Source organism: Leptonotus elevatus, chromosome 1 (genome assembly GCF_054856555.1).
Source record: "Leptonotus elevatus isolate MCC_2025b chromosome 1, RoL_Lele_1.0, whole genome shotgun sequence".
Classification (NCBI taxonomy): Eukaryota; Metazoa; Chordata; class Actinopteri; order Syngnathiformes; family Syngnathidae; genus Leptonotus; species Leptonotus elevatus.
In genome coordinates, this window is record NC_141239.1 from 13797449 (window position 1) to 13823041 (window position 25593).

At 39.9% G+C, this 25593-nt stretch overlaps 2 protein-coding genes across 9 annotated transcripts in view; one reads left to right on the top strand and one right to left on the bottom strand.

Moving 5' to 3' along the window:
* The window catches only part of LOC147180963 (integrin alpha-6-like), a 24922-nt gene extending 17787 nt beyond the window's left edge, over positions 1-7135 (top strand). The window contains exons 18-26 of one of the 2 annotated variants that reach the window (XM_086075586.1): positions 1311-1388; positions 1490-1592; positions 1672-1842; positions 3014-3115; positions 3294-3404; positions 4385-4483; positions 4603-4728; positions 4821-4922; positions 6442-6589. In XM_086075586.1, coding sequence (XP_085931712.1) covers positions 1311-1388; positions 1490-1592; positions 1672-1842; positions 3014-3115; positions 3294-3404; positions 4385-4483; positions 4603-4728; positions 4821-4889 — 859 coding nt within the window. In that variant the 3' untranslated portion in view covers positions 4890-4922; positions 6442-6589. Of the gene's footprint in view, positions 1-1310; positions 1389-1489; positions 1593-1671; positions 1843-3013; positions 3116-3293; positions 3405-4384; positions 4484-4602; positions 4729-4820; positions 4923-6441 lie in introns of both variants that reach the window. The other variant, XM_086075576.1, reaches the window with a different exon arrangement.
* LOC147180964 (neurabin-1-like) lies at positions 7132-19758 on the bottom strand. 7 transcript variants are annotated; one of them, XM_086075545.1, is made up of 21 exons: positions 19627-19758; positions 19410-19539; positions 18775-18883; positions 17061-18669; positions 16404-16536; positions 16210-16330; positions 15543-15647; positions 15283-15373; positions 15064-15189; positions 14831-14884; positions 14336-14436; positions 12968-13096; positions 12771-12867; positions 12662-12707; positions 12409-12545; positions 11412-11632; positions 11264-11323; positions 9036-9243; positions 8788-8886; positions 8450-8635; positions 7132-7575 (listed from the first exon to the last, which is right to left on the bottom strand). In XM_086075545.1, the coding sequence occupies exons 4-21, from the start codon at positions 18483-18485 to the stop codon at positions 7357-7359; spliced, it is 3558 nt and encodes a 1185-aa protein (XP_085931671.1). In that variant the 5' UTR covers positions 18486-18669; positions 18775-18883; positions 19410-19539; positions 19627-19758; the 3' UTR covers positions 7132-7356. The 7 variants fall into 7 exon arrangements, with proteins under 7 accessions (XP_085931671.1, XP_085931636.1, XP_085931661.1 ...); XM_086075510.1 differs by having other exon boundaries at positions 19180-19539; XM_086075535.1 differs by having other exon boundaries at positions 19180-19499; positions 19627-19729.
* Between the last annotated feature and the right edge of the window lie 5835 nt (positions 19759-25593).

A 25593-nucleotide genomic window follows, 5' to 3' on the forward strand; every position in this document is an offset into this window, starting at 1 on the left:
GCTGTCAACTGAAAATAGCCTCACAGTTGCTCAGTGCTCAGGTAATGACCAATCATGGCACAGCTTCAGAAAACAGGTGAGGTGATTGGCCCTGAGCAACTGTGATGTCATTTTCGGTTGATAGCAAGTGGCAAAATGGCCGCCCACTGAGATGGATAAAAACTGGTTGATTTTGCTTCTTAACTCATATTCCACAAATGTAATATTAAGAAGAACACTAGCTTGACTGCATAGAACATGTTTTTTTGGGTTGACTTCTCCTTTAAAATATAAGCAAACCTTTGTGCCCCAAAGGCCACTTTTGAATTTTAAAACAGACAGACGAGCTAGATTATTTGCAGAAAAGCACAATTGTGTGTGTAAAAATGTACACACACTTCCTAACCAGACAAAAATGCTATTTTAAATATGGACAAAATTTTGTACATATTAACTCATTTACTGCCATAAATTCATAAAAAAAAAAGATTATTTAAAATTTGGGGCAAAAGGCGATTAAAATTCTTAATTGTAATTAATCGCAAGACTTCACAAGTTAACTCACGATTAATAAAATTTTACATCGATTCTAAATGTACAATACAAAATGTTTAGGTTTTCATAGTCTTGTTAACAAAAGGGGGAAGAAATGTTAAACTAATAGAAATAGTTTAAATGAATTTTTGACGTTTATAGCCGTCAATGGCAGAGAATCAATTAAAATTTAAATAAAAGATTATTACAAAATTCGGGACGTCAGGCGATTAAAGTTTTGAATCGCATGACTTCACTAGTTAACTCGCACTTAATCACAAATTTCATATCTGTTCTAAATGTACAATTAAAAAATTCTAGGTTTTCATACTCTTGTTAACAAAAGTGGAAAAAATGTTTAACTAATAGAAATAGTTAAATGATTTTTTTTTTACGTTTGTAGCCGTCAATGGCAGTGAATGAGTTAAAATATTAAATTTTTGATCATACATTTTTCAATGCATGTATAAAAGATCTATTATAGAAATCCAACAAAAGTTTGAATTTATAAAACAATATAGCACCCCCCTCGCCTTCATGTGGTGAATGGTGATAATGTACTTAAAAAGAAAATTGATTTTACTTTATTTTTTAGTGGAAATTTAATCAAGGGGCCACTGAGAGTGTGAAATTCCTTTTCATACAATTACTGACTATAATTATGATTTTGCTATTGCGCTAGAGTGAGTTATTGATAAACCATGGTACATTCCACACAGTAAACCCATGACCTACTGTATTGAATCTTACCAAATAATATACATGATGAGGACCGGTGTTTTTTTGATCCGATGCAGAACCAGCGAGCAGTTGACACTAGCTGCTGTTAAAGCGAAGGCAAACGTGGCCATCTTGTTGCAGCTCTCTATATTGGGGTAACAAATTGTTCTACACGCTCACAACACTTTTTTTTATTTTTATGTGCACCCGTACAGAATTGATGGCAAAATCTGTGTGTGTGTTTCTGTTTTCCAAGGCAAGCTCAGCCCTCCCAGGTGCAATTCCGCGGAAAGGCTAAAGATCAGAATTCCATGAAGACGGAAAGTGACATCGGAAGTCCCCTCATACATCAGATCAGAGTGAGTACACAAGACACAAGGTTTGACATCCTCCATAGTGTGACTTCTTGGTTCACATAATCCCGCCCGTCTCTTTCAGGTCATCAACATTGGGAGGCGCATGGCGGACGTCGGCACCGCCACCCTGCACATTGACTGGCCCAAGACCACGGAGCAGAACAAGTGGCTGCTCTACTTGACGAAGGTCACCGCCACAGGCGTGGATCACATCGAGTGCACGCCGAAATCGGAGATCAATCCTCTCAAAAAGGTCAGTGGGGACCAAGGTTGTTTTAGTTAACTAAAACTAACGAAAAAAAATCAAACTAAAATGAAAAAAATTATTTTGTTAACAAAATTTAAAAAAAACTCGAAAACTAACTGAAACTACATTTTATGTTTACAAAACTAACTAAAACTAACGATAATTATAGTAAAAATGTAATTTGTTTTAGTCTTTGGTAATTAATTTAATGCATGAGCTTTTGGGGATGATTTTAAATGTGATTTCAAGTAGATTTGTTTTGATATTAAGCGGAATAAGGACGTTTTAAAGTGTCACACAAAAGTGACGTCATCTAGCAGCAGCCAATAGAAAAGCATCTTTAGATGACGCTGCTCCCGTGGTGTTTTTTTAAATATTGCGCACAAGTAATACACATAAAAAAAAAAAAAAACTAATACTGAAACTAAGTCAAACTAAACTAAAACTAAGCATTTATGAAATAACTAAAACTAATAAAAACGAACTGAACCACCTTGAAAACGAATTAAAGCTAACTCAATTTAAAAACCAAAACTCAAAACTAAAATGAAAAATTCCAAAACTATAATAACACATGGTGGGGACAAATTGGGATGTGACTTAATGTGACTTAGGCCTGCACTATAAAAACTCCCATGAAATTCAGCAGTGGTAGCCAGAATTTTCCTGTAATGACTTGTTAATGAAAGTTACAGAGAGTCTTTCTGAATTAGCATTTTTATTTGTAAGTTTGCAATGTAATGATATTTAAGTGCTTGTCGTATAATTAAGATTAAAACTATGAATATAGGCAAGTATAAATACATTTTGCGGATGTTCGCGGTTTTTCACTATTCGTGCTAGGGCTCAGTATCATGGGAATTGATGTTTGCAGCACCAGGTGGGCATTAGTGGTCGCACTCTAGAGTGGTTTAGATCTTGGCAGGCAAGACGTTCTGTGTTTGCTTCGGTTGATCTGAGTCTCACTCTGCCCCACTGTTGTATGGTGTTCCACAGGGTTCCATTTTGGGGCCCTTGCTGTTTTCGTTTTATTTGCTGGCTTTTTATTGTACTCTTCTACTAGTTGGTAAACAAAACATTTAACCCATTTATCTGCTTTTCGGCATATTTTTATTTGGTGTTTTACTGTGAAATTTGATCTGATGTAAAATGTGTACCATGGTTCCATTTTTTAAAGGAAGTCAGCAACAGCAGGATTAGCAGGGCCTCAGAAAAGACCCAGGAACGTGATGGAGGAAGTATTTCACGTTTGGTGGACAAGAAGAATACAAAAATTCTGGTAAAAACTAATATACTTTATCACTGGATTTGTTTTACTCGTCTTTTTCATCATAGTCATTTGAACATTGGAAAACCATTTATTTGTGTATAGAAGGACTGATGGGGGGGAAAAAAATCTGAATTTTAGTATAGTTAATACTTAAAGTTGAATATAGTTTGATGGTTGGATGTTTCAGTCTTGTGATGATGGGGCCAAGTGTGTGAGGATCAAGTGTCCCCTGCGAGGCCTGGACGGTAACGCAGTCATCACCCTTCACTCCCGCCTCTGGAACGGCACATTGTCATCGGTAACAGCACACTTCACACAACAGTACTACAAAACCCACTCATAAACACAGTAGAGTTCAAAAGTTTGGTGTCACTTAAAAACCTTTATTGTATTAAAAAAGAAAAGAAAAGACGATAACATTAAATTAATCAGAAAAAACAGTCTAGGTGTTGTTAATGTGGAAAATGGAAAAACTAAATACGTTTCTTTTTTTCTTTCTTTTTAAAAATAAATAAATAAATACAACTTTTGAAGGGTGGCGTATATACATTTTATTTTATATTTATTTATTTATTTATTTCAATAATAAATAAATCCAACTTTTGAAGGGTGGCGTATATACATTTTATTGTATATTTATTTATTTATTTATTTATTTATTACATTTGTACTTATTCTGAAGTGGGATCAAGTACCCATCTTTCCATATTCAAGCCAAACCATAAAGACATACAAAAAAAAATATGCGCATGCTTTAACATGATGATTGGACATTGGGGGGTTGAATATCAAGTGATATTTTTTTGTTTTGTTTTGTTTTTATAATTTGAGTTTTAATAAATAACATATTACAGATTTGGAAAGTCACCAGTTAGAGCTTTGATATTTATTTTATTTTATTTTATTTTATTTTTTAAAACACCTCAGAGGCTCTCTTTAAGTGTTTCACGAGTGGCTATCTACCTGCTTGCATGCTATCTATCACTGCCAATCACTGTCAATACCGTCATATCAACACTCTGGGCCTGAGCTCATCTGAGGTCTGACGAGTCCACATTTCAAATCATAGCTATCGTATTCGTGAGCGTCATCACTTTCAGGGACATCCATATTTATTTTACCAATACAATGCCAAGCCACATTCTGTACATTTACAACAGCATGGCGTCATTGTAAAATAGCCTAACAGTATATATATATATATATATATATATAACATGTGTTAATATGCATTGTTTTCCTCTCACGTCATTATATTGCTGTTGTTTTCCTAAACAGGATTACAACAAGATGCATCATGTGGAGGTGATCGTCAAGGCGGCTGTGCATGTTGAGAGCACAAGAAAAAACATGGTGCTTCAGAATGCTGAGACCCAGGTACGCGCACACGCGCACACGCGCACACGCGCACACACGCACACGCAATGTTTCTCCATCAAGAAGAGAATAACATTCATTCTGATCAGTCGGACTATTTCTTCTTTTTCCCCTCCCAGATAAGACTGACCGCGTTCCCTGAGAGACGTGAGGCCCAGTACGGAGGAGTCCCGTGGTGGATCATCGTCTTGTCTGTTCTTCTGGCCCTGCTCTTACTGGCTCTGTTGGCTTTCCTTCTCTGGAAGGTACAAACGCACGCACGCACACTCAAACACGCATGTATAGTTCAACGTGAGGCGATTATGTGACGATGGTCTAACAACTTGCCTCTCCTCAGTGTGGAGTCTGTGGGAAAAAGAAAAAACAGGACCTGTCAGAAAAACGGAAGCTGACAGCAAATGCGTAAAGAAAAGAAAAAAAATCCTAAAGAAAGCAAAATGTGAGGTTCATTTTGTCATTAATGACTGGAAATGGGGTGCATATTTCTGCCGCTTTGTGGTTCTTGGATTTGGGCTTTCCTCACTCGGTTCCGTGAATGCTATTATTGCAAAAGTTGACTTATTTTTTTATGGCTCATGTGACTGTCACTAGAATGAATTTGCAGTGGTACCTTTATTTACGAGTGCCTCAACTTCAAACCCCCCCCAAAAAAATCCCTGATGATTTTTTTTCTGCTTTGCGTTGCAATGAAAGCTTGACATCATAGTAAAACACTAACATGGTGAGTGTGTTGTCGACTTGGCGATGCAGTGCTACTATACGATTTGCAGAAAAATACTTTCTTGGGGCCCAAAGTATATTGGGGGGCCCTGTGAAGCTTGCCTGCCTTAATCGGGTAAACATTCGTCAACATTTATAAACAAAATATTTTACATATATATTTAACGTTTTTAAAACTTACTTTATTAATTGCTAATTATAATTTTCTTCAAAAGAATTTAAATTAAAAATGAGGAATTATTTTACTATACATAACAGCCAATATTTTTTAAATGGATTGAATCAAATAATTGGTTAATTGATTAAAATTAATGCAATAATGAATACAATTAAACAGAATGATTTATCATCATCAAAAGGTATTTTATTTGTATTTATTTATTGTATTTTTATATTTATGTTTCTAAAACAGGTTGCTTAAAATTTAGTTTTTTTTTAGATATTTAGATTTTCCTAAATATAAAATGTTTTTGTAAATATAAAATAAAATAAAAATATATATATTTACAATACGACTTAGACGTAATTCTAAAAATGTTTAATTAAATTGATTAATTAGAATGGAATGATAAAGAATGATTTTTGAAAATTAAATGTATTAAAACAAACACCACATTGTATTACATGCACAATTTTGCTGTTTTTGTTTTTTAATCTTATCTAAAATATATAAGATAAATAAATGACCAGGCTCGTCTATTCTAAAATTCTAAAGTTGGTCAAGCCTGGCTTTTTATTACATTTATCTATAATGCCAGCTAAGGGCAATAAAATTATTTATAAACTGGGTCCTTATCCTTGAAAAAAATTTAATTGCTGAAAGTTAGAGAAGTGTTGAGAGTGAAGTGAAAAAAAAAAGAAAAACTGTTGATTTTTTTAAAGACATTAAATTTTTTAAAAAAAAGCCTTATTGCTGTCTGTTTTAAAATAGCTCTATACTCTACAGTTGTCTTTTCCTTAATAATTCAATTGAGTGGGGAGATATGATTTGAGATCTTGAACTCAGAAGTCAAGGTACCACTGTGCATGCATGGCCTTGGGGAGGTGCCACTTAACAAGCAATGACACATTTACAGTTTTTCTATGCTGTTGATGTCGAATCTCAGGCCTTCCTTCTGCATCTCTCTGACTTGCTCTTTTTTTTGGTCGCTGTTGCGCTCACAGCCTCTTCACACATTCACCGTTTTCTTCTTCTTTTTCTTCTTCACGCCGACATCTGCTCATATTTCTCTCCGCAGTGCGGATTCTTCAAACGGGCCAAACACGAAGAAAAGGTTCCCAGTTACAATGCAGTCCGGATCAAACGTGAAGACAGAGACGTGAATGCGGATTGGCAAAACCTGGAAAAGAAATCCTGGGTGACAACATGGCATGACAACAAACATTATTCTTAATTCTCAATCACATCCTGGTGGAATGTAAATACCAAGACCAGATATTTTTTTGCTCTCTTTAAACTTTCCGCTTCAGGGGCTTATTTTTAATCTTAAATGCGAGTGTACACATTGGAAGAGTGTTTTACATGAATGAGATGGTCCTGAACTACTATGGAGCTTGTTTTGTACATTTTCTAGTGTTTTGCGTGCGGGGTGGGGATTGGGTAAAGAGAGGGAGGGGGTGGGGGGGATGGTGTGTCAGGGAATTTATACATATTTTTTTAAATGTTTGCATTTTTTTTTGTATTTATTCACTCAAGGGGAACTTTGTTACGTGCTATAAAGACCAAAGAGTCATGTAATGCAAATGTGTGACTTTTTCTTTTCTTTTTCCCAACAATGCATCTGCCTTAATTAGTACAGTTTTGAGTGACTGCAGTGTGTAAAAGCAAAGTGGAAATTGGCAAATGGAATAAAATTCAAAAAATTAATTAAAGTTGCCATACTCGTGTGTCTGTGTAATACAGTTTAAAAATTAAAGAGAGTTGAAAATGGACTTTAAAGCATTTTTATTAAACATGACATTTAAAAGCATACATAAAGTTAAAGTATAAAAACAATTAAACAAGTGCTGTAAGAGTGAGATTTTTGGTGTTCTCGTATCATAAGATAAAAAAAAAAAACTTCTCAGGGAAATGCTAGCCAAGATCACCCTTTTGTGATATGGCAAACGCACGCCCATGCTGGTGGAAATGGAAATTCTTCAGACAAGTCCTTCTAGAGGAGCGACTCGCTCCTCGCCATTCTTCCGCTACGTCGTAACAGAGCAGACGTGTTCTCGATCACCACACCTTCGCTCTCAATATTTCTCTCTTTCCGCTTGGACGACTCCTTCCGCCTTTTCTCCCTTCCGCGCTCTTCTTTGTCCTCGCGTCTCTTCATCTCCTTCAGCTTCTTCTTGAGAGACGCGCGGTCACTTTGGCACACGCCCATGGCCTGAACAACACAAAGGAAGCAAGCTCTTGAGACCGGCTTGGTTTTGCACCAAGTTGCTTTTACAATCATTTTCCACCAGAGGGCGACCAATACCCAATTGAAGACCCATACGGAATGTGTGGGTTTTTATGGATTGTTTAATCATTAATACAAATGAAAAATACAATTATCAAGGAAACAAGTTTGCATGTTTTATAAAGAAATGAAATTATTGCTTTTTATATAGAATTGGTGATCCAATAAAAACTTCTCAACTCTAATTATTTTATTCATTTGTATGCATCTCATTCACATATGAAGGGCTTTTCCGATGAACAAATGAAAATGCGTTACAAATGAATTATGAATGAAACACAAATTTATGACAATATTCTTGTGTTTATTTTTTTGTCGGATCTTTTTTAGCATAAGACTTTCAGATTCACAAAAGAGTAAGCGTTAAATATTAAACTACTACAAATGAAAAAAAAATAATTTGTTTATTTAACAAATAAACAATAGGTTATATTTTTATTATATAGCAAAACGTAATTGAGATTAGTTTGGAATCCCTACTCATTTTAGAAAAAGGCTGACGTAAACTTAAAACTAACAAAACTACAATTTATGAAAAAAAAGTTTTATTTTATGCATTCTTTTGAATCCGTTTACTACGGTATGTAGGAATTTTCTGATTCACAAATACTTTACTAAATTATCCACATAATTATTATGAAGGAAATAAACATTGTTGGTTTTAGGTACCGAAGATGGCTTTCCCAACACATTTATGTGAAAACATCTGGATACTACCAATTAATCAACTGATGTTTCTAAATGTCAATGCACTTTTTTTCCCCTTCTTCTTCAAATACCCATCAATAATTATTCTGACCTTGAGCTTGTCTGTGTCCATGCTGAGCAGCTTTTCTCCGTCCACCCCTCTGGCTGCAAAGTCACTCATGTATTGCTCCATGTTCATGGCCACCAACCACAGACACACTTGCTGGCTGCTCCACTCCAACACAGGTCGACTTTGCCACTGATTGTTGTTCACCAGCAGAGGGTCGTCGTCCAAAGTCTAATAGCAAAGGGCGCAATAACTAAATAACTAAATGCATTTAAATGTGTTCAAAAGACGGTCTTGGGAGACAAAAGCATCAAGCAGGCGCTACGTGAAAGGAGGCAGGAAGTGGGGAAGGCAAAGAGAGGAAAGGAAAGGAAAGACCTTACCTCTGTGGATGAAAAGGTGAAAGTGTGAGAGTGTCCAGAGAGAGAGTGATTCGAGCCGGGCCCCACCATTCTCACGCTATCCATTGGAGAGCCAACACGCTGCAACCAACACAGACTTTCAAACACTTGCATGCGCACACTGGACGTGATTTACCAATACTGAGGCTGTTAAGGGGGATCGCAAACGGATAACTTTCCCACACTATGCCAGTGCAAGCACACGCGAGCTAGCAGTGTTTTGGTCATACCTGATCAATTCGACCAGAGGTGGTCAAGTAAGGCAAACTGCTGCTGGACAAAGATCGCAGCTTCTCTTTGCCGCCTCTTTCCCGCCCTTCCTCCTTCTCCCTCCCTCGCTCCCCGAACCAGGCGAAAGGCAAGCAGGACGGGATGGAGGTCAACGAGCTTGATGGAGAAGCTTCAGCCGGCTCGGCCAGCAGGTCGCCACAAGATGCCCTGGACATGTATTGTGTGGCAAACACCAGAGCAATGGGAGTTTCAAACATTTGATACCATGTGCCACCTCACAAAACATTTGCCGCTCCAAGTAGCGCCATCATGACCAACATTAAAATACAGTTACATAGTAAACCTAAGTACTCATTCAAAATGAGGAATGTTTTTGTATCATTTATTATTGTTAGCCACTGTAAGATTATGCACCATTGAAACGTTGAATCCATTGAATCGGGCTTGAATTCAGAAAGTGTTCCTATATTTTTGCTAGTTGTGCTAGACAAGAATTGCTCAACTTGGCCTTGCAAAGCATGTCGTTAAGACGCTGACAGTTCATTTATTGAGCACTTTAAAACAAGCAGCGCTGTTCTCTTAAGATGGAACCCAGGGGTAGCAGATAGAATGAAAAAGTCAGAGGCCCCAGAATTGAACCCTGTGGAACACCATGTTCCATTATTCAGGTGAATTAAAAAAATAATGATTATTTTGTCAATTATTGAAATCACAACTATTCAAATTATTATTTTTTTTGGTACAAAACAAGAAAATGTTTAAAAATATTAAGACCAATTAAAAAAAAAAACACTACAATTATGTAAGTTCCTTTTTTGACCAAACAGCATTTATAATATATATATAATATTAGAGCTGTCAAACGATTATTTTTTTTATTTAAATTAGATTAATCAAATCTTAGAATTTTGATTAATCACAATAAATCGTTTAATTAAAAAGGCTTTTTTTTTTTTTAAATCAGCATTTTTTCCCGCCAAATTTGAAGCGCACCTGTAATGTGTTAATTATTTTGACATTTAATGTTATGAGGACGTCTTCAATACTTTTTGATCCACTGCACACGCTCATCCTTCTCTTTCTCCTAATCAGTTAATTACTTGTATAATGTAAAATGGAAAAAAAATACTCCAATAGTTTGACATGAACAAATATTCTGAATGTCATACACAAACATTTATTAAATGCTTTACTTGAATGCATGTAGTTATATTCATTGCTCAAACACAACCGGTGCTACCTTTAACATAGCTATCCTCTGTCAAGCTAATATTAGCTCAAGGGCCGCATGGAGGAAAATATATTACCAAGATGGGTCGGACCGGTTAATTCACGGTATATAACTTACAAACTATTGCCTCAGTTATACACAGATCTTTGCTGTTTGCAGGCCAGCCTTAAATTGCAAGGAGGAACTGTAAATATATTGTTCCAAAAAATAACACAAATGCAAATGCGGCAACACTTTGCCCGTATGAGTTCCAGTTTCTTTTGGACCAAACTGAATTCATAATACTATATATTTATTTATGTTGGCAAAAACTTAAAGTTGGAGTACAGCATGTGCACTGTGCAGTAGGACGATAATTTTTTTGCTACAAAACAAGAAAATGTTAAACTAAAAAACATATAAAAAATATAAAGACAAATAAAACTTTGAAAAAAAACTACAATTATGCAGGCTCCTTTTAGATGAAATATTTTTTTTTATGATTACGCTGATTTAGTAATTTTGGATTGTGATAATTGAACTTGTAATTGAATTTTGATTAATTGCACAGCCCCATTATGAAGGTATTACAGTAATAAAGAAATTACACGACGTACCACATCAGCCGCAAGTCGACTACTGAGCGCACCAAATTCTCTGCAGCCAAGCAATGTAGCGAGACCACCTGCAGCGAACCGCTGAGACAGACTGTCCGAACCCCTGGGGTTCAATTGAACCTAGGTTAAGAACCACTGGCTCAGCTACAAGTGTAATTCAGTTTGATTGTATTGCATGTTTTAACTGTCAAATGGTAGTTGTACTTTTAACTTACTGATTTCTTTCCCCACCTTTCCTTTAGTGGTACATATAAAACATAAAATGTCCCGCTGACAATTTGTGAGGAAGTGTAGATGATTATTTCAGCATGTTGCTGTTGTCAGGCAGAATCCTGGCATCGCCGGAAACAAACAAACTGAATGCTTGATAAGCAGCAAGACAATTTATCATCAACCCTACCTGGTGGACCTTCTCTGCAGTTTCCCACTCCTCCTCTTGCTCAAAGACTTTCGAAGGGCACTGTGTGACAGCAGCAGCATCAAATCACAGAAAACGGAAACATGTCTGGGCTCATGTTGAAATTATAAATAAATAAATAAATGTGCACCTAAAGTCAGGCATTTTCTTTTTGGATTTCCTGGATGTGGAGGACTTGACTTGGGGGTTGATGATGTTGGTGTCAGCGACGTAGACTGCGTGCGTGAAGACAGACGCGTCGACAGGACTGTTGACCGAGAAAGAGGAAGAACTGGAAAGTTCAACTTGGCTGCTGCTCTGTCCGACCCCGTCTGACTGCGATCCGTTCTCCTGCGGCTTTTCCCCTTCTTCCTGCTCAGGCGACAATGTGAAGCATGATTGGGATGACCCCAGCACAGGCACGTGCAGAAGGGATGGAGGGGGGTTTGCCAAAAGCAGTTTTTTTACATTGCTGGGGTTTTCAGATATTAGTGGGACAATGAAGAATCAAATAAAATATAATCACAACGTTTTCTCAAGAACAATCTAGCTTGCCTAGATGGGGCAGTTTATTGTTGAGTACAGTTGCAATTACTAAAGATGACAGACAAACAGTAAACGACATTTGCTCTTACCTGAATATAGCAAAATGAGACATTTTTTACGCTACATGCACTATAGTAAAATCATAATAGCACTACTTGTCTTTTTAAAAATATACATTTCACATAATCATTTTTAGTTATGTAAATTTGTTGTTGATAATTCATGCACAAATGTTAGAACAGTTTTTTGTGGGTGATTGGCATTGCAGAAAAATAACGTTATATGTGATTTATTGTTCAGCCATTATTTCAATTAAGAATTTTACAATGGATTTTTTTTCCACATACACACACACACACACATACACCCTCTATCAATTTTTCATTCTCCCCAGCTCTCTGCCCCACGCACAGCGGCATGGGTTCGAAGTTCGAACCCCAAGTGAGTGGCTGGTGCAGGTCAGACACATTTTCATGTGCCCTTTTTTATTATTATTATTATTTATTGTTTTACTTTGAGCACCTGCCCCTCCGAAGGTCACTGCACGCCCCTGCCCAGGCATAAAACTTCACTTGTGCCTACCAACGTTTAAAACCTCACACCTCTTTCTTCAAGCTCTCCCTGAGCTTTTCTCGTGAAGGTGGATGACGTTTGCACCTCTGGGCCAGCTGACCTCGCGCTATGTGCGCACTGCAGTCCAGTCGTTGTGTGTGAGGAACTGCAACGAACCATTCCGGATCTGATATAAAAAGGTGAGACACACACAAAGACAAAGTCATGTGTTTACTGTGGCACACTGTGCATTGCTTAAGTGGTGAAAATGTACGAAAAATGGTCCTGTAAGCTGCTTCCAACCTGGGGCTAACGACTCCATAGCAAGAGGCTTCCTTTTACTCTCCAACTGAAAATCAAATATGCTGAAGTTTAATATTGGTTGCAATGCATTTCGAGAAGCTCTCCTCACCTGAAGTTGAAGCCTCTCAATGGTCTCCTTGTGCTTGTTGTCTCTCTCCTCCATTTCTTGACGCAATTCTGCTTCTCTGCCGTCCGCTTCCTCCTCCCTGAGCAAACGTTTAAAAATGGAATCCCTCAGGTTAGGAGACGGCTTATTACTGTGCAGTCCACAGCTAACTGGCTAATAGAGAGGAATTAAACAATTACCTGCTCTGGTACTCTCTGACCAGTCTCTTGGCCTTGCTGTATTTGCCTTCCAGGCTGTCTGATTGGCCCTGGGCATCAGCCAGTCGCTGGCTCACCACACTGCATAGTGTCTGGGCCTCTTGCCAATACCTGAGAGTCACAGAGAGGCTGCTCAAGCAACAATAAGTCATGTAGAGTTGAACTTTAGAACCGCCAACAGTGGCTCATAGTAAGGACAACATCAATTGTCTTTTGTATGACAACCGTAGTTGTACTACTTTTGGTAAAGACGTCAGGACATCTCTCATATTTTGTTATGTTGTAGCAGTATATATGTATATTTAAAGGTGCCCGGACTTGATTAGCTTTTCATCACGTTTTGTTGACCAATTTAAAAGGGGAAGTCAAGTCCAAAATCTTCTAAATATGTCCTATTTGCCCCCTCTTGACCTTAAAGCGGAATTCAACTCAAATATTATCTTTACAGTAATGAGGTCTGTGCGGCATTCTGATTAATGTTTCATTTGTGGAATCTGAGTTAAGCAGCAAAATCCACAAGTTTTTATCCATCTCAGGGGGCGGCCATTTTGTCATTTACTGTGGACTGAAAATGACATCACAGTTGCCAGGAAAGGTAATGACTAATCACAACTCACCTGTTTTCTGAGTTTGGCCCATGATTGGTCTTTACCTGAGCCCTTATCAAGTGTGATGTCATTTTCAGTCGACAAGTGGCAAAATGGCCGCCCTCATAAGATGGATAAAAACGGGTGAATTTTGCTGCTTAATTCATATTCCGCAAACAATATTAATCAGAATACAGTTTAGACAAGTGGGGGCTACATAGAACACATTATTCTGATTAATATTGAATTTATATGAATTAAGCAGAAAAATACACATTTTATCCATCCCAGGGGGCGGCCATTTTGTCTTGTACTGCCATTTGCCGTTGACAAATCACAGTGCCCAAGGGTTCGGCTTGCCATTGTCACATGACCAAACCCAGAAAACAGGTGAGCCGTGACGGTCGTTATCTGAGCAACTGTGATGTAATTTTAAGTCGACAGCAAGAGACAAAATGGCCACCCCGAGATGGGAAAAACGGGTGGATTTTTCTGCCCAATTCATATCCCAGAAACACAATATCAATCAGAATACCGTGTTTGGACTAGTGGGGGCATTTACAACATATTATCAAGACATTTTGGGGGTTGACTTCCTCTTTAATGAGGATGAGTGGAATAGAATGGACAGATGGCTGTTTTGTTACTGCCTCAACAAATACCATCAATTGGGAAAAAAAAGGACATTAACTGAGCAAATTGTGGTTTCAATCCAGCCTACATACGACAAAAATGTAACAAGATAATAGAGATGGTATCCCACTTCTCCAGCTTGTCAGCTTTCTCTTCTCCATCCTTGACTTTTTGTTGCAGCTCTGCCTTCTGGCTCTCCCATCTCGTCTTCTCTTCCTCATGTGCCTTCAACTGCATGGAGAACAACTTTGGTTTAGTAATGTGTGCAGCATATGGTGTATCCAATTCACAAAGGAATACGCTTATCCTTTCATCAGTCCCATGCCCAAAGTGAGCTATTTTTAACAGACTGGCTCAATCTTCCTGCTTCAAGACTTTGAAAACAACAAATAAAAGAGTCATTGATGTCACACCGTTGGATAGAGCAAAGACACATTTCGTGACTGAAAGCCAGTCGGCAGTCGCTTTCCCATTTTTTGCCGTACCAAGAAGCAGACGTGGAGACGTGGCCTGTGTCCTAATAATGCCATGTTGCACCATCTCATCGGCCATTAAAATGGGTCAGACTGTCCCAAATGTGAAAGGTAGTTTATGTATATTGGGTTTGTGTGAATGAGTGGCCTACCTTCTTTCGAGCACTTCGAAGCTGGGCTGTTGTTCTTTTCAGTTTGGATTGAAGCTATCAACACAACAATAAAAAAGAAAAGAAAAAAGAAGTGCAGTTGCATTAAGGGTGACAGAGAAAAACCTACATTTATAAATATTACCAAAGAGGAGAAAATATTGAGTTGGCAACTCCCCTTAATTTGCGGTAACTTACAAGCCCCATAAGTTTGTCTTGTGCTGAATGTAAAGTACCTTCTGGTATTTGAGGCACAGTTGGTCGTTATCCAGATTGGACAGTACAGAAATGTCCTCCTCACTCTCATCCTCAGGTATGAAGACAACCTCAGTCATGCTGACATCAGTTTCTGAATCTGCACTCTGTTGTGAGCCCAGAAAAGAAAACGTATTTCTGAACTTGACTTTCTTTCTTCAATCACATCTTCTAGATTTGTGATACTGTACAAATTGAACCTTTTGTGATGCCTTCTCCATTTCCAGGCTTTCGTTGACTAAGCGCGCCACCTCACTCTCCACCCCCTCTTTGTCTCGGCCAATCAGAAACCTTGCGGCGGAGAAGAACAAAATCAGATTCAATGCATACAAATACTAGTGAACATAGACGCGTCCAAAGATGCTGCGTAATTGCATGGATTATGAAAGACCATTCTTGTACAAACTGTTAAGTTAGAAACTAGTGGGATAAAAACAGAAGATCAATGCGAATGACTTACTTGACCAGGCCTGATGTATTTTTGAGCACTGTTGCTGCAAACAACTGGGACACTCCCACCAAACTCACACCGTCCACCTCCACGATCTGATCATTCACACGAATCCTAAATAAAACCAAATGACATTTTTTTTTTACTTTGCCATTGGCTCTATTTAAATACATCATATATTACACGCAGGCTAATGTTACAGCTCAAAAAGAGCAGTTTGAAGAGCTATCAATCACACATAACCCATAAAAGAAAAAGTCTCAGTCCTGTTACTATGTCTCCTCTAGCTTCACAATCCACAAGTGAGTGACAGCGAACTAACGTTACATGCAGTATATCCGGTCGCGACACGTTTTTTCTTTTTATAGTATAGATTTTCTTGAAAATTTCTTGGGTGGTAGCCAGTTTACTTGGGTGGCCCACCCAAGTATTAATATGTGTGGGAAACACTGATTCACCATTAGACACTGTTGTATTCTAGATGATATATTCCAAGAAATAAATCGCTAACTGTACAGTGCTCGATTTCATCTGAGGTGGCCTCCAAAGTTCAGTTTGTTATGTTCAAATATTACACAATTACCCTACCAAAGATGCAGGAAGTGTCTGGAGTCGTACTTTAACCAGTGTTCTAGATAATTGTTGCAAAGGAAAAGCCAGATTTGCCGTATCGTACCTTCCATCCTTTTGTGTTGCTCCACCTTCAGTGACTGTCTTGACAAAGATCCCTAGTTTCTCCAGGCCCTGGTCCGCTCCGACCCCCATTCCAATGATACTGATGCCCAGCCCATCATCTCCTGGAAGAAAGAAAAACAACAAGGCTTTAATGTTTCATACTTCAGAATTGTATAACTGGCAGAGAAGACTAACCCTTTTTAATTTCCACTTCAAAAACATCCATCTTGCCCACTCTCTTCTCCAGCTCATACTCGGCCGAGGCGGATACTGGGTCAATATCGTCATTGCGTCTGTTGTAATCTGCGTTACAGTAAGTGTTGTACACCTGGAAGACAACGACAAGAACACATCAACGACAGGGAGATACAGAAACAAGCACAGCTCATTGGAACTATGTTCTGCTATTTAGGGCTGAACAATATTATTATAAAAAAATTAATATAATTCTATGTCCATTTAAAACTCACCTTCATACCTATTTTTATCCGTGATGTACAACAAAGCATGAGACTTGAGCCCTTTTGTGCCATCTTTTTTTTTAACATTGTTACTACTTCATGATGTGTGTGGAATGTTCACTTGGCTTATGTATTATCTTCAAATCATATTAATGTACAGCACTGTTTCAAAATTCCCCCCCCCTTAGGAATTTCAACTATCGAATCAATTTCATACTGTGTAAACCACATGAGTCGAGTGATTGTATTTGAATGGAAGCTTGACAGAGTGAAGCATGTGGGATCTTGTCTTTCCTCCGCCCTGACACACTAAAAACATGGCTGCGGGCTCGCATTTCTCTATCAACACAAGGACACAATGACACCGCAAAAGTCTGCTAGATTTGCTCACCCTGATTGGTGCTGAGGAGAAGCGGACCTTTCTCTTTGAGCCTTCTGTGCCATCTTCATCATCCTGGTCGGATAGTTTAGGAATACCGGGTATCTCTTCATATTCCAATGAAAGCTGGTTGCCTGTGAGGAGAGAAATTTCCGGATCTTGTGCTTGAGAGGTTTCATGCTCGGACTCTAAATATTTGTTCTCTATCCCACAAAGAAGCGGTTCCTTGACTCGTCCATCGCTGCTTTCTTCTCTTCTCTCATCTTCCTGTGGCTCCATATTGGCACATTCTTGCATCTCGGGTGTTACACAAGCTTTCTTTTCATCTTCACGTTGTGTGCAAGTTTCCTTAAAATCCTCTTTTTCTGAATTTTCTCGCAAAACTTCCCCCATGTCGCAGTGCTCCTCTCTTTGCTTGTCAGTATGTTGGCTCGGCTCCTCCCAAGAGTGTTCATTCACCTGCTCATACTTGTCTGCTATGAAGCTACAGTCTCTTGCGATTAGTTCCATCAAGCAAGTATGTGACATATCCAAACTGGGATCTTCAAAAACGTCATCCACCAGGTCTTCAAAAGATACAATTTTACCCACAGTAGCCTCTCCCTTATTTACAAGCAATTCTTTATCCTTTTCGTCACTATCATCACTCTCTGAGGATTTCACATGGACAAGCTCTGCCCTGAGAGGCTTCTCAGGAGTCAAGCTAGAGCAAAGAGATACACCTGCTGGGGTGTGCCCATGTTCCTCAGCGCTAAAAGGAGATTTAATTGATTCCCCACTGAGGTCATCTGACATAAGAGATTTAAGGCTTGTTGTTAAAGAGGTCTTTGGCAAGGACATATTTATGAGGTGTTCTTTTGGGCATTGGTCTTCACCCAAGCTATCCTTTTTGTCTTTGCTTAGAGAACATTTTGACCCGCCACTACTAGCGACCGACACTTTAGTCTCAAACAACTTCCTGGTCACTGAGAACTTTTGCGCGAGAGCAGCCCTGTCTATATCCTTTATCTCCTCTGATCTGGCCGGTTTATCGTGTAAGAGGGTTTCAGGCGTGGACGTGCTGGCGGTGGAAATTGTTTGGAGCTGCATGTTGGGATTCTGAGGAGAATGGACGGCTGTGGTGCTAGAGCTACACTGCCCTGAGCCACCAATTTGTCTCAACTGCTGGCTGTCCATTTGGAGGAAGATGTTGTCCCTAATTTTAGGACCTCTGGTGCTGTGGGTTCTTCCTTGGCCACTGCTGGGGTGGGTCACAGGGGGATCAGAGAGGCTGGTTGGTCGGCCTGACTCGTGCACAGAAGACTGGGAAGAACCAGCCCTGGAGCCATGCTTTAGGCCGGTCCCATTGTCAAATGAGCATTTAATGGCGTGGAAGTCAGACTCGTATGAAATCCTGTGAGGAGAGGCACTTCGGCCTTTGTGGTCTGTCCGCATCATTGGGATACGATTGGAGGAAGTGAGTGGAAAACGGCTAGCCAACTACGTTGAGAAGGTAGATACTGTGGAAGGTTTTTATCTTAAATATGCTGGTAAAATTAGCTGGTGTTCAAGTAGTTAAACAAAAGATGGTATCCAAAAGGGAAATTTCTCCACGAGGGGTGGTGCGAGAGGAGGTCAAATTCTAAAGTTAAAAAAAAAAAAGACACGGATGAGTAGTTCGTTAAAAACACAATAACTACAGGTTGTCGTTAATAGTATTCACAAAAGTGAAAATAGGTCGACTCACCGAGCAGCAGAAGGTGAGCAAGTCTCTTTGTGTCGTCGAACATGTCCCAAGTCCCACTCCCACGCAGGTAAATAGTTGTTACAATTAGCTTGTTTGCTGCATTCAATAACTGTAGGAAATTGACGATGTGATATTTCCTTTTTGTGTTTTCTTGTACAATAAACACAGAACGACACTATGTACTTCATTTTACAAGTGAAATAAAATTAATTTAAACTCATTATTAAAAATCTTTCCCGAGCGTCAGTGCGTGGATTACGGAGTTTACGACCGTCAGTGAAAGCGTCGTTTACCATTTTCCTCTCATGTGAGGCGCGCGCCTTTTTAAACGATTAAAACACAGTTTTCTGTTTGTTGTTATCATTATGGTTCAAAACTATAAAATAAAACCTTTTTACGTCTTACCGTGAGTGCTGTCGCTTCGGAGACATGTGCCGGTGTCTCCCTCACTACTACGACCAAGACAGACAGATGGCGACTCATGCTTCTAAATACTGTAAATGGATAATCCCTGGTAATCCTGTGTAAACGACTCCAGTGACTGTGAAACACTGACGGTGAGTGGGTACCAACACTGAGGTATCTATCTATCTATCTATCTATCTATCTATCTATAATAACAGACATGCACTTACCTTGACTTGTGTTGTAGCATCACCGTTGAGCTGGTCAATTTCTCTTCATCTATTGATATTCTCAGAGGAAGGCCTTGTATCAAAACACACCTGTGTTCATCAACGCAAATTAGTGCATTCAGCCACCAACCTGCCACGGAAGCGTGTGAAGCAAATGACAGCAGTGATGCAGTACCTGCTAATGTACTCCGGGTGTGTGGGTGTATGTGTGTCTCACCTGTGTGTTGGCACAGTGTATCTTGTGTCTCTGTGAAGCGAATTTGTATGGCAGATGGACTCAACTGGACTGGACTGAGCTACACAAAGCAGACTGGTTCCACTCACTGTGACCTGGATCTGAATGGGGACCATTGTCCCAGGTGGCAATGGGACCTAGATGATATAAATAGTGGCCAATGAAAATGCCATCGTTGAAATGAGGTGAACCAAATGAGGCAGGGGAGGGCTGGAAAGTAAATTAAATATCGGGAGGAATTAGATTAAATTGGAATGGGAATAAAGTACATTCAGACATAGCCAAAGGATAGTATATTGATGTTAAGCTTGGATCAATTGAGATGGTTGGTTACAATTGCAAACATGTTCTTGATGGGAAAACTACACGAAGGATAATGCCAAAAATCCTAACTGAACTAAGCAGAGACAGAAGATGGAAAAGTGAGAAATGTTATGTAATTATTTTTACACTTATTTTCCAGTTTCCATCTTTCTCTCCAATAGTCGGTCACCTTGACTTTCACAGAGCAACTCTGTATTCTTTCTCCACACTTAAATGCACACACAGTCATGTTTAGTCAACATTGCCTTTTCGTGACTTCCACTTGCCATTAAATGTTTTGGATTATGTAATTAGGTGAAGTAAATTAGCCCCATGGTAACAAGGTGAAGTAGTGGCTTGCTCGGCTGCCTCACAGTTGAGAGGTCCTGAATTTGAATATCAGCTTCGGCCCTTTGGTTTTCTCCAGGTATTCCAGTTTCCCTGCCACATCCCCAAAATATGCATGTTAAACTTCATTGAAGATTCTAAATCAGTGGTCACCAACCTAACCAGAACAAAATGATAGAAAATGAATTTCTGAGACAATGTACTTTACATTTATTGCAAAGTCAAAGGATTGACATCGTTAATCACACCATGACACTCTTTTTATGAGACATACTGCACCATTTTTAATTGAAAACAGTTCCTTGGTGTCTTAAAAGAATGTGACATTTTTGGGATGCAACAAAACAAAACAAAGGAGCAAAGAATTACAACACACTTAACATCCACTTGTTACATCCAATTTTTTTTAATCAGTTTTGGTGGGGCAGTTAGGCAAGCAGTTGAATAACAGTGAAAGCAGAGAAATACATATAATTTTCCTTATGGAGGCAGCAAAACATCAACAACCTGCCAAATCACACTGATTGATTAGTCGTGTATTGAGACAATTGAGGCAAAATGTAGTGCTTGGTTACCACCAACAGAGGGACATTCACACAGAAAGTTTACTATGGCAGCAACTCTCGGGCAGGATAGTTCTGCTACACTTTAAAGCAGGAGTTCCAAACATTCAGAGCCATTATCTTGTCCCTGTAAGTGTAATGTTAAAAAAATGTCATTGATTCATTTAATTATTTTTCCATTCGGGGTGTTTGCTCTGATTTGAGGTAAATGAATAACAATTTGTAAATACAGTAGTGTTTGACCAAGGAGTTCATGTCACCCTCAATATTTGTGTCTTGTACCAATATCATCAACGATTTAACAAATACCTGCAATATAATTCATATTATTGTTATTATTCCTATAGCTATTGTCTTCTGAATATTTCCCTTGTCTGACATTACCTGGAACGGACACTGATAGTAACTTTCTTAATCACAAATTACATCATGGGTGTAGTCGTGTCGTGCAACACTGGTTCTCAGCCCCGGTCCTCGAGTACCCCTATCCAGCCTGTTTTCCATGTCTCCCCAGCCAACACAGCTGAGGATCGTTATCAGGCTTCATGGAGAGCTTGCTGATTAGCTGATCGTTTGAAACACCTGTGTTGCTTGTGGGAGACATGGAAAACAGGCTGGATAGGGGTTTCTCGAGGACTGCGGTTGAGAACCACTGGTCTTACAGATGCATGAAGACAAGCGTGAACATCTGCACACACATTGTGGCAGATTCCCAATACACAGTAATTCTCACAGTGTTAATGCACCGAACAATCACATTTTCAAAAAATTAGGCAAGGAGAAGCCTAATTTAGAGATAATACTGTTCTGATTTCTACGACCCCCTTGCAACAATACCTCCCTAAAGCTCTTCATTTTCTGTTTCCTCATGTTCCATGGGCCCTTCTACAGCTAATTGGATGGATCTTATTGCTATACTGTGATACAACCTCCATACAGAAGGCTTTATACCCTTTTTTAGATTGCAGAATATTATGTACCATTTCAAACATCTTGATCTATTTGCTTCACTGCACCAGTCTGGTTTTCACAACGTTCCATGCAAAGTCACTTCATTTTTCTCGAGTGTGCACTGATGCATTTTTGCAACCCGACTGAACTTTTGTGTGGAAACAAGCAGATGTCCTGAGTGATCTTTTGCCCCCTTTGCTGTAATTGCTGACAGAACTGGTGTTGTTTCAGTTTCATCCTATGCATATTTTCTTCTCAAAAATGTTTTTTTTTTTTTTTATATTGTCATCATCCATTTCGAAGTGAACGGAGATTGAGTGCAAAAGCGTTTTATTCTGGCGATTCAAAGTGATGTGGAACATTTGGAATATCTTGCTTCTCCCAATATATTGCTGCCGTCATCTGCAGATATAGAAAAGTAAAAGAAAAAAGGACCCTATTTTAAGAAAGGAATGAGTAGAAAGTTTAGATGTGCTTGTTTTTAAATGTAGGGAGGCAAAGTTGTCAGAACAATACATATTGAAGTGTCTCTAGAGCACCTGAAAATTCTACAAAAGAAGGGGCAGACCGGTGCTAGTTGTGTCACGGGTAGTTGTCACATTGCAATTTTCTTCTCCCACCAAAGGGCGCAACTAAAAGGTGGAGGTTTTCTTCATACTATAAATGGTCAGGGGTTGTGTCCTGTCTGAGAAAATTGGAGGGGAGTGCCAATTATGTTTTGCACAACCCAATGCAAAATATTTCAACTTCATCCATCTCTCCATTTTCTGAACTGTTTAATCCTCTTATTTTGAAGCAGGCGTCGTACATAGACATATTCTAGCAGCAAATCTTGTGGATTCGTTAGAGAGATTCAGGCATCTTGATATGCCTCAGTCACTGCTCTGTTTTAAGTTAACATGGTAGTTTGGTAAACATGTCTGAGTTATTTTGGTGTTTGTTGTCACATATGCAAAGAATGGGCCAATGAAAAATGTACCTCTGGCAACTCGGTTTATGTATGCCATAATTGGCCTTCAGATGATGAGTCTGAAGAGCAAGGAAATTAGTTTGCCATGTTTAGAATGGAGTTTCCAGTTGTTGGAACTACAGTATGTCCACATTTCAGGGCTGGTTTAAGTTTAATGAGGAACCATCCATCCATTAACTGAAATGCTTAATTAATATATATTTCATTCAATTTAATCTCAAATTTCCAGATTAAGGGAAACAAGACAGTTGTTCGAGGCTGTTAACTTTGACCTATAGTTGTACTTAATAAACTTTTGAGCACAACTAAATTGACACAAGGCCGAGGACAAGCCAAACTATGGCTAGAGTTTTATTTATAAAAAAAACAAACAAAAAGGCACTGGCAGAGATAAACCAAAAGCGCGCCAATTAGAGAGGTAAAAAGGGGAACCAAAAAAAACACTCACGTGACAAGGCAAAACAATCAAGAGAACAAGGCTGTGAAAACACGTCAGTGGACACAAGGGTAACATCAGCACAAGACAGGGGAGACAGACTATTTAACAGATGAGGATGACGAGGCACAGGTGGCAACAATCAGGGATCGGTTCCGACAACACACAAGGAAAGGCAAGTAACCTAAAACAAGATGAAAGCAGGACGGGGCACAGACTAACCACACCATGGTATAAAATACCCATACCCATGACCCCGACGAGACAGTGGATTCGGATTCTACATTGGCGAAAAAGGGTGGGTCATAACCAAAAACGCATTTGAAGGGCGAGAAGCCTGCGGTAGGTAGGGCGTTGTGGACAAGCTCCACCCCGACCAGATATTGGTTCCAAGTTGAAGGGTTTTGTGATACCAGACATCAAAGACCGGTCTCCAGCTGTTGGTTCATGCGTTCTGTCTGGCCAGTAGCCTTGGGATGGTATCCTGATGTCAAGCTGGCCTTAGCCCCGATGAAATGACAGAACTCCTTCCAAAAGCGGGACACGAATTGTGGGCCTCGGTCAGACAGAATGTCTCTCAGGACTCCATGGATACGGAAAAAAGGTGTATCAATCTCGGCTGAGCTATGAACCTGACCATTTGAGAATCGATCGACCACAGTGAGGATAGTGGTTTTACCTTGACAGTCCAGTGTCTCCATTCCTGCAGGGCGATTTTGATGGCCAGGAGTGCCGTCTCCCACATCATAGTTCTGTTCAGCTTTAGACAGAAGTCTTGACAAGAAGGCACACAGGTGGACCTTGCCAACCGCTGGGAAAGGATCGCCCCGACTCCAGTATTTGAGGGATCCACTTCCACAATGAACTGCCGGTGCGGATCCGGCATGGTGAGGATGGGGGCAGTGACGAAAAGTGTCTTAAAAGCTTTCTCTGCCTCAGGGGTCCAGCAGAACCGCACCTGGGAAAAGGTAACCCATGCAGTGGAGCAGCAATTGAACTGGCCCACTCCATGGTAAGTCGGGCGTTACAGCGTTGCATGGGTTCCTCTTCACGTGACGCCGAGGGCTGCTGAAGCGGGCCCCACTGTGGAGTAGGAGAGACAACCACACTAGGTGCTTGATTTCGGGGATATCCCTCGATCCTCTTGGGCTCACGCTCGCCGGCCAGGGAAATCTTCCGCGCCCGGTGGTCAGTCTAAATGGCGAGAACGATGAGGGAGTCCAGATCGATGGGCAGGTCCACTGGAACCAGCCGCTCCTGAATGGGAGGACCTAGGCCTTTGAAGGTGTAGTGTTCCAAACGCTCTCTGCTGCTAGGGTGCGGAACCGAATGACGTAATCACTCAGAGTCTTTGCCTTGTTGGCTCAGCTCACGTGCCTTCTCTCGGTCCGAGCTAGCGAGATCAAAAACTGTCAAGCGCTGCTCGAAATTCAGGTAAGGAGTTACAGAATGGAGAGTTGCGCGCCCACTCAGCTGTGGCCCAGGCTTGGGCTCTTCCGGTGAGGTGGGAGATTATGAAGGAGACACGTGAACGGTCTGTGGGGAAGGCTTGGGGCGAGTGTTCAAAGTGCATGTCGCAATCTATAAGAAAAGCTTTACATAGTCCTGGTTCTCCCGAGAACCGCTCTGAGGGTGCCAGTCTCAATCCCGGTCCTACGGTAGGAGGTGAGGCATGGGTAGAAGGCTCTGACCCAGTGGGGTTCCGATGGTGTGACGCAGGTGTGTGAGCAAGTCCCTTACTTGTCCCGTGATCTGGTTCAGCTGGGAAGCCATGGCGGCTTGGAACTCCTCTTGATGGTCGAGACGGGCTTGCTGGAGCTTGTTGGTCAACTGATCCTTCTCTGCTGGGTCCATACTGGCCGATGTGTTCTGACACGAGGCCAAGGAAGCAGATGCAGAGCAGGATTATTTTCAACAACAAAAAAAAAAAATCACCTCAAGAGATAAACAACAAAAGGCACTCCAATAAGGGAGGTGAAAAGGGGACCCAAAAACCACTCGCGTGACAAGGCAAAACACTCAAGAGAACAAGGCTGTGGACACGAGGGTAACACATCAGCACAAGACAGGGGAGACAAAGACTATTTAACAGATGAGGATAATGAGGCACAGGTGGGAACAATCAGTGAACAGAGGGCGGGGACCGACAACACACAAGGAAAGGCAAGTAACCTAAAATGAGATGGGAGTCAGAGTTCAAAATAAAACAAGAAATGACCACACTAACGAAAACAAACACAGACAAACCGCACCATGGTGTAACATAAATGTACAAAAGCTAAATGTCGCTTAATGCCACCAAAATACTATGAATTGTCACCAATCTCAAAAAGCAAATCTCTATGCATGGCAACTTAAAAATATCCAAACAATTGCCA

Excerpts from the sequence above, each read along its gene's own strand:
- LOC147180964 (XM_086075545.1), bottom strand. The coding sequence starts at position 18,485 with ATGATGCGGACAGACCACAAAGGCCGAAGTGCCTCTCCTCACAGGATT. Across the intron at positions 15,374-15,542 it reads AATACATCAGGCCTGGTCAA|GTTTCTGATTGGCCGAGACA; the intron begins GTAAGTCATTCG and ends CTCCGCCGCAAG. Across the intron at positions 7,576-8,449 it reads TGGACACAGACAAGCTCAAG|GCCATGGGCGTGTGCCAAAG; the intron begins GTCAGAATAATT and ends TGTGTTGTTCAG.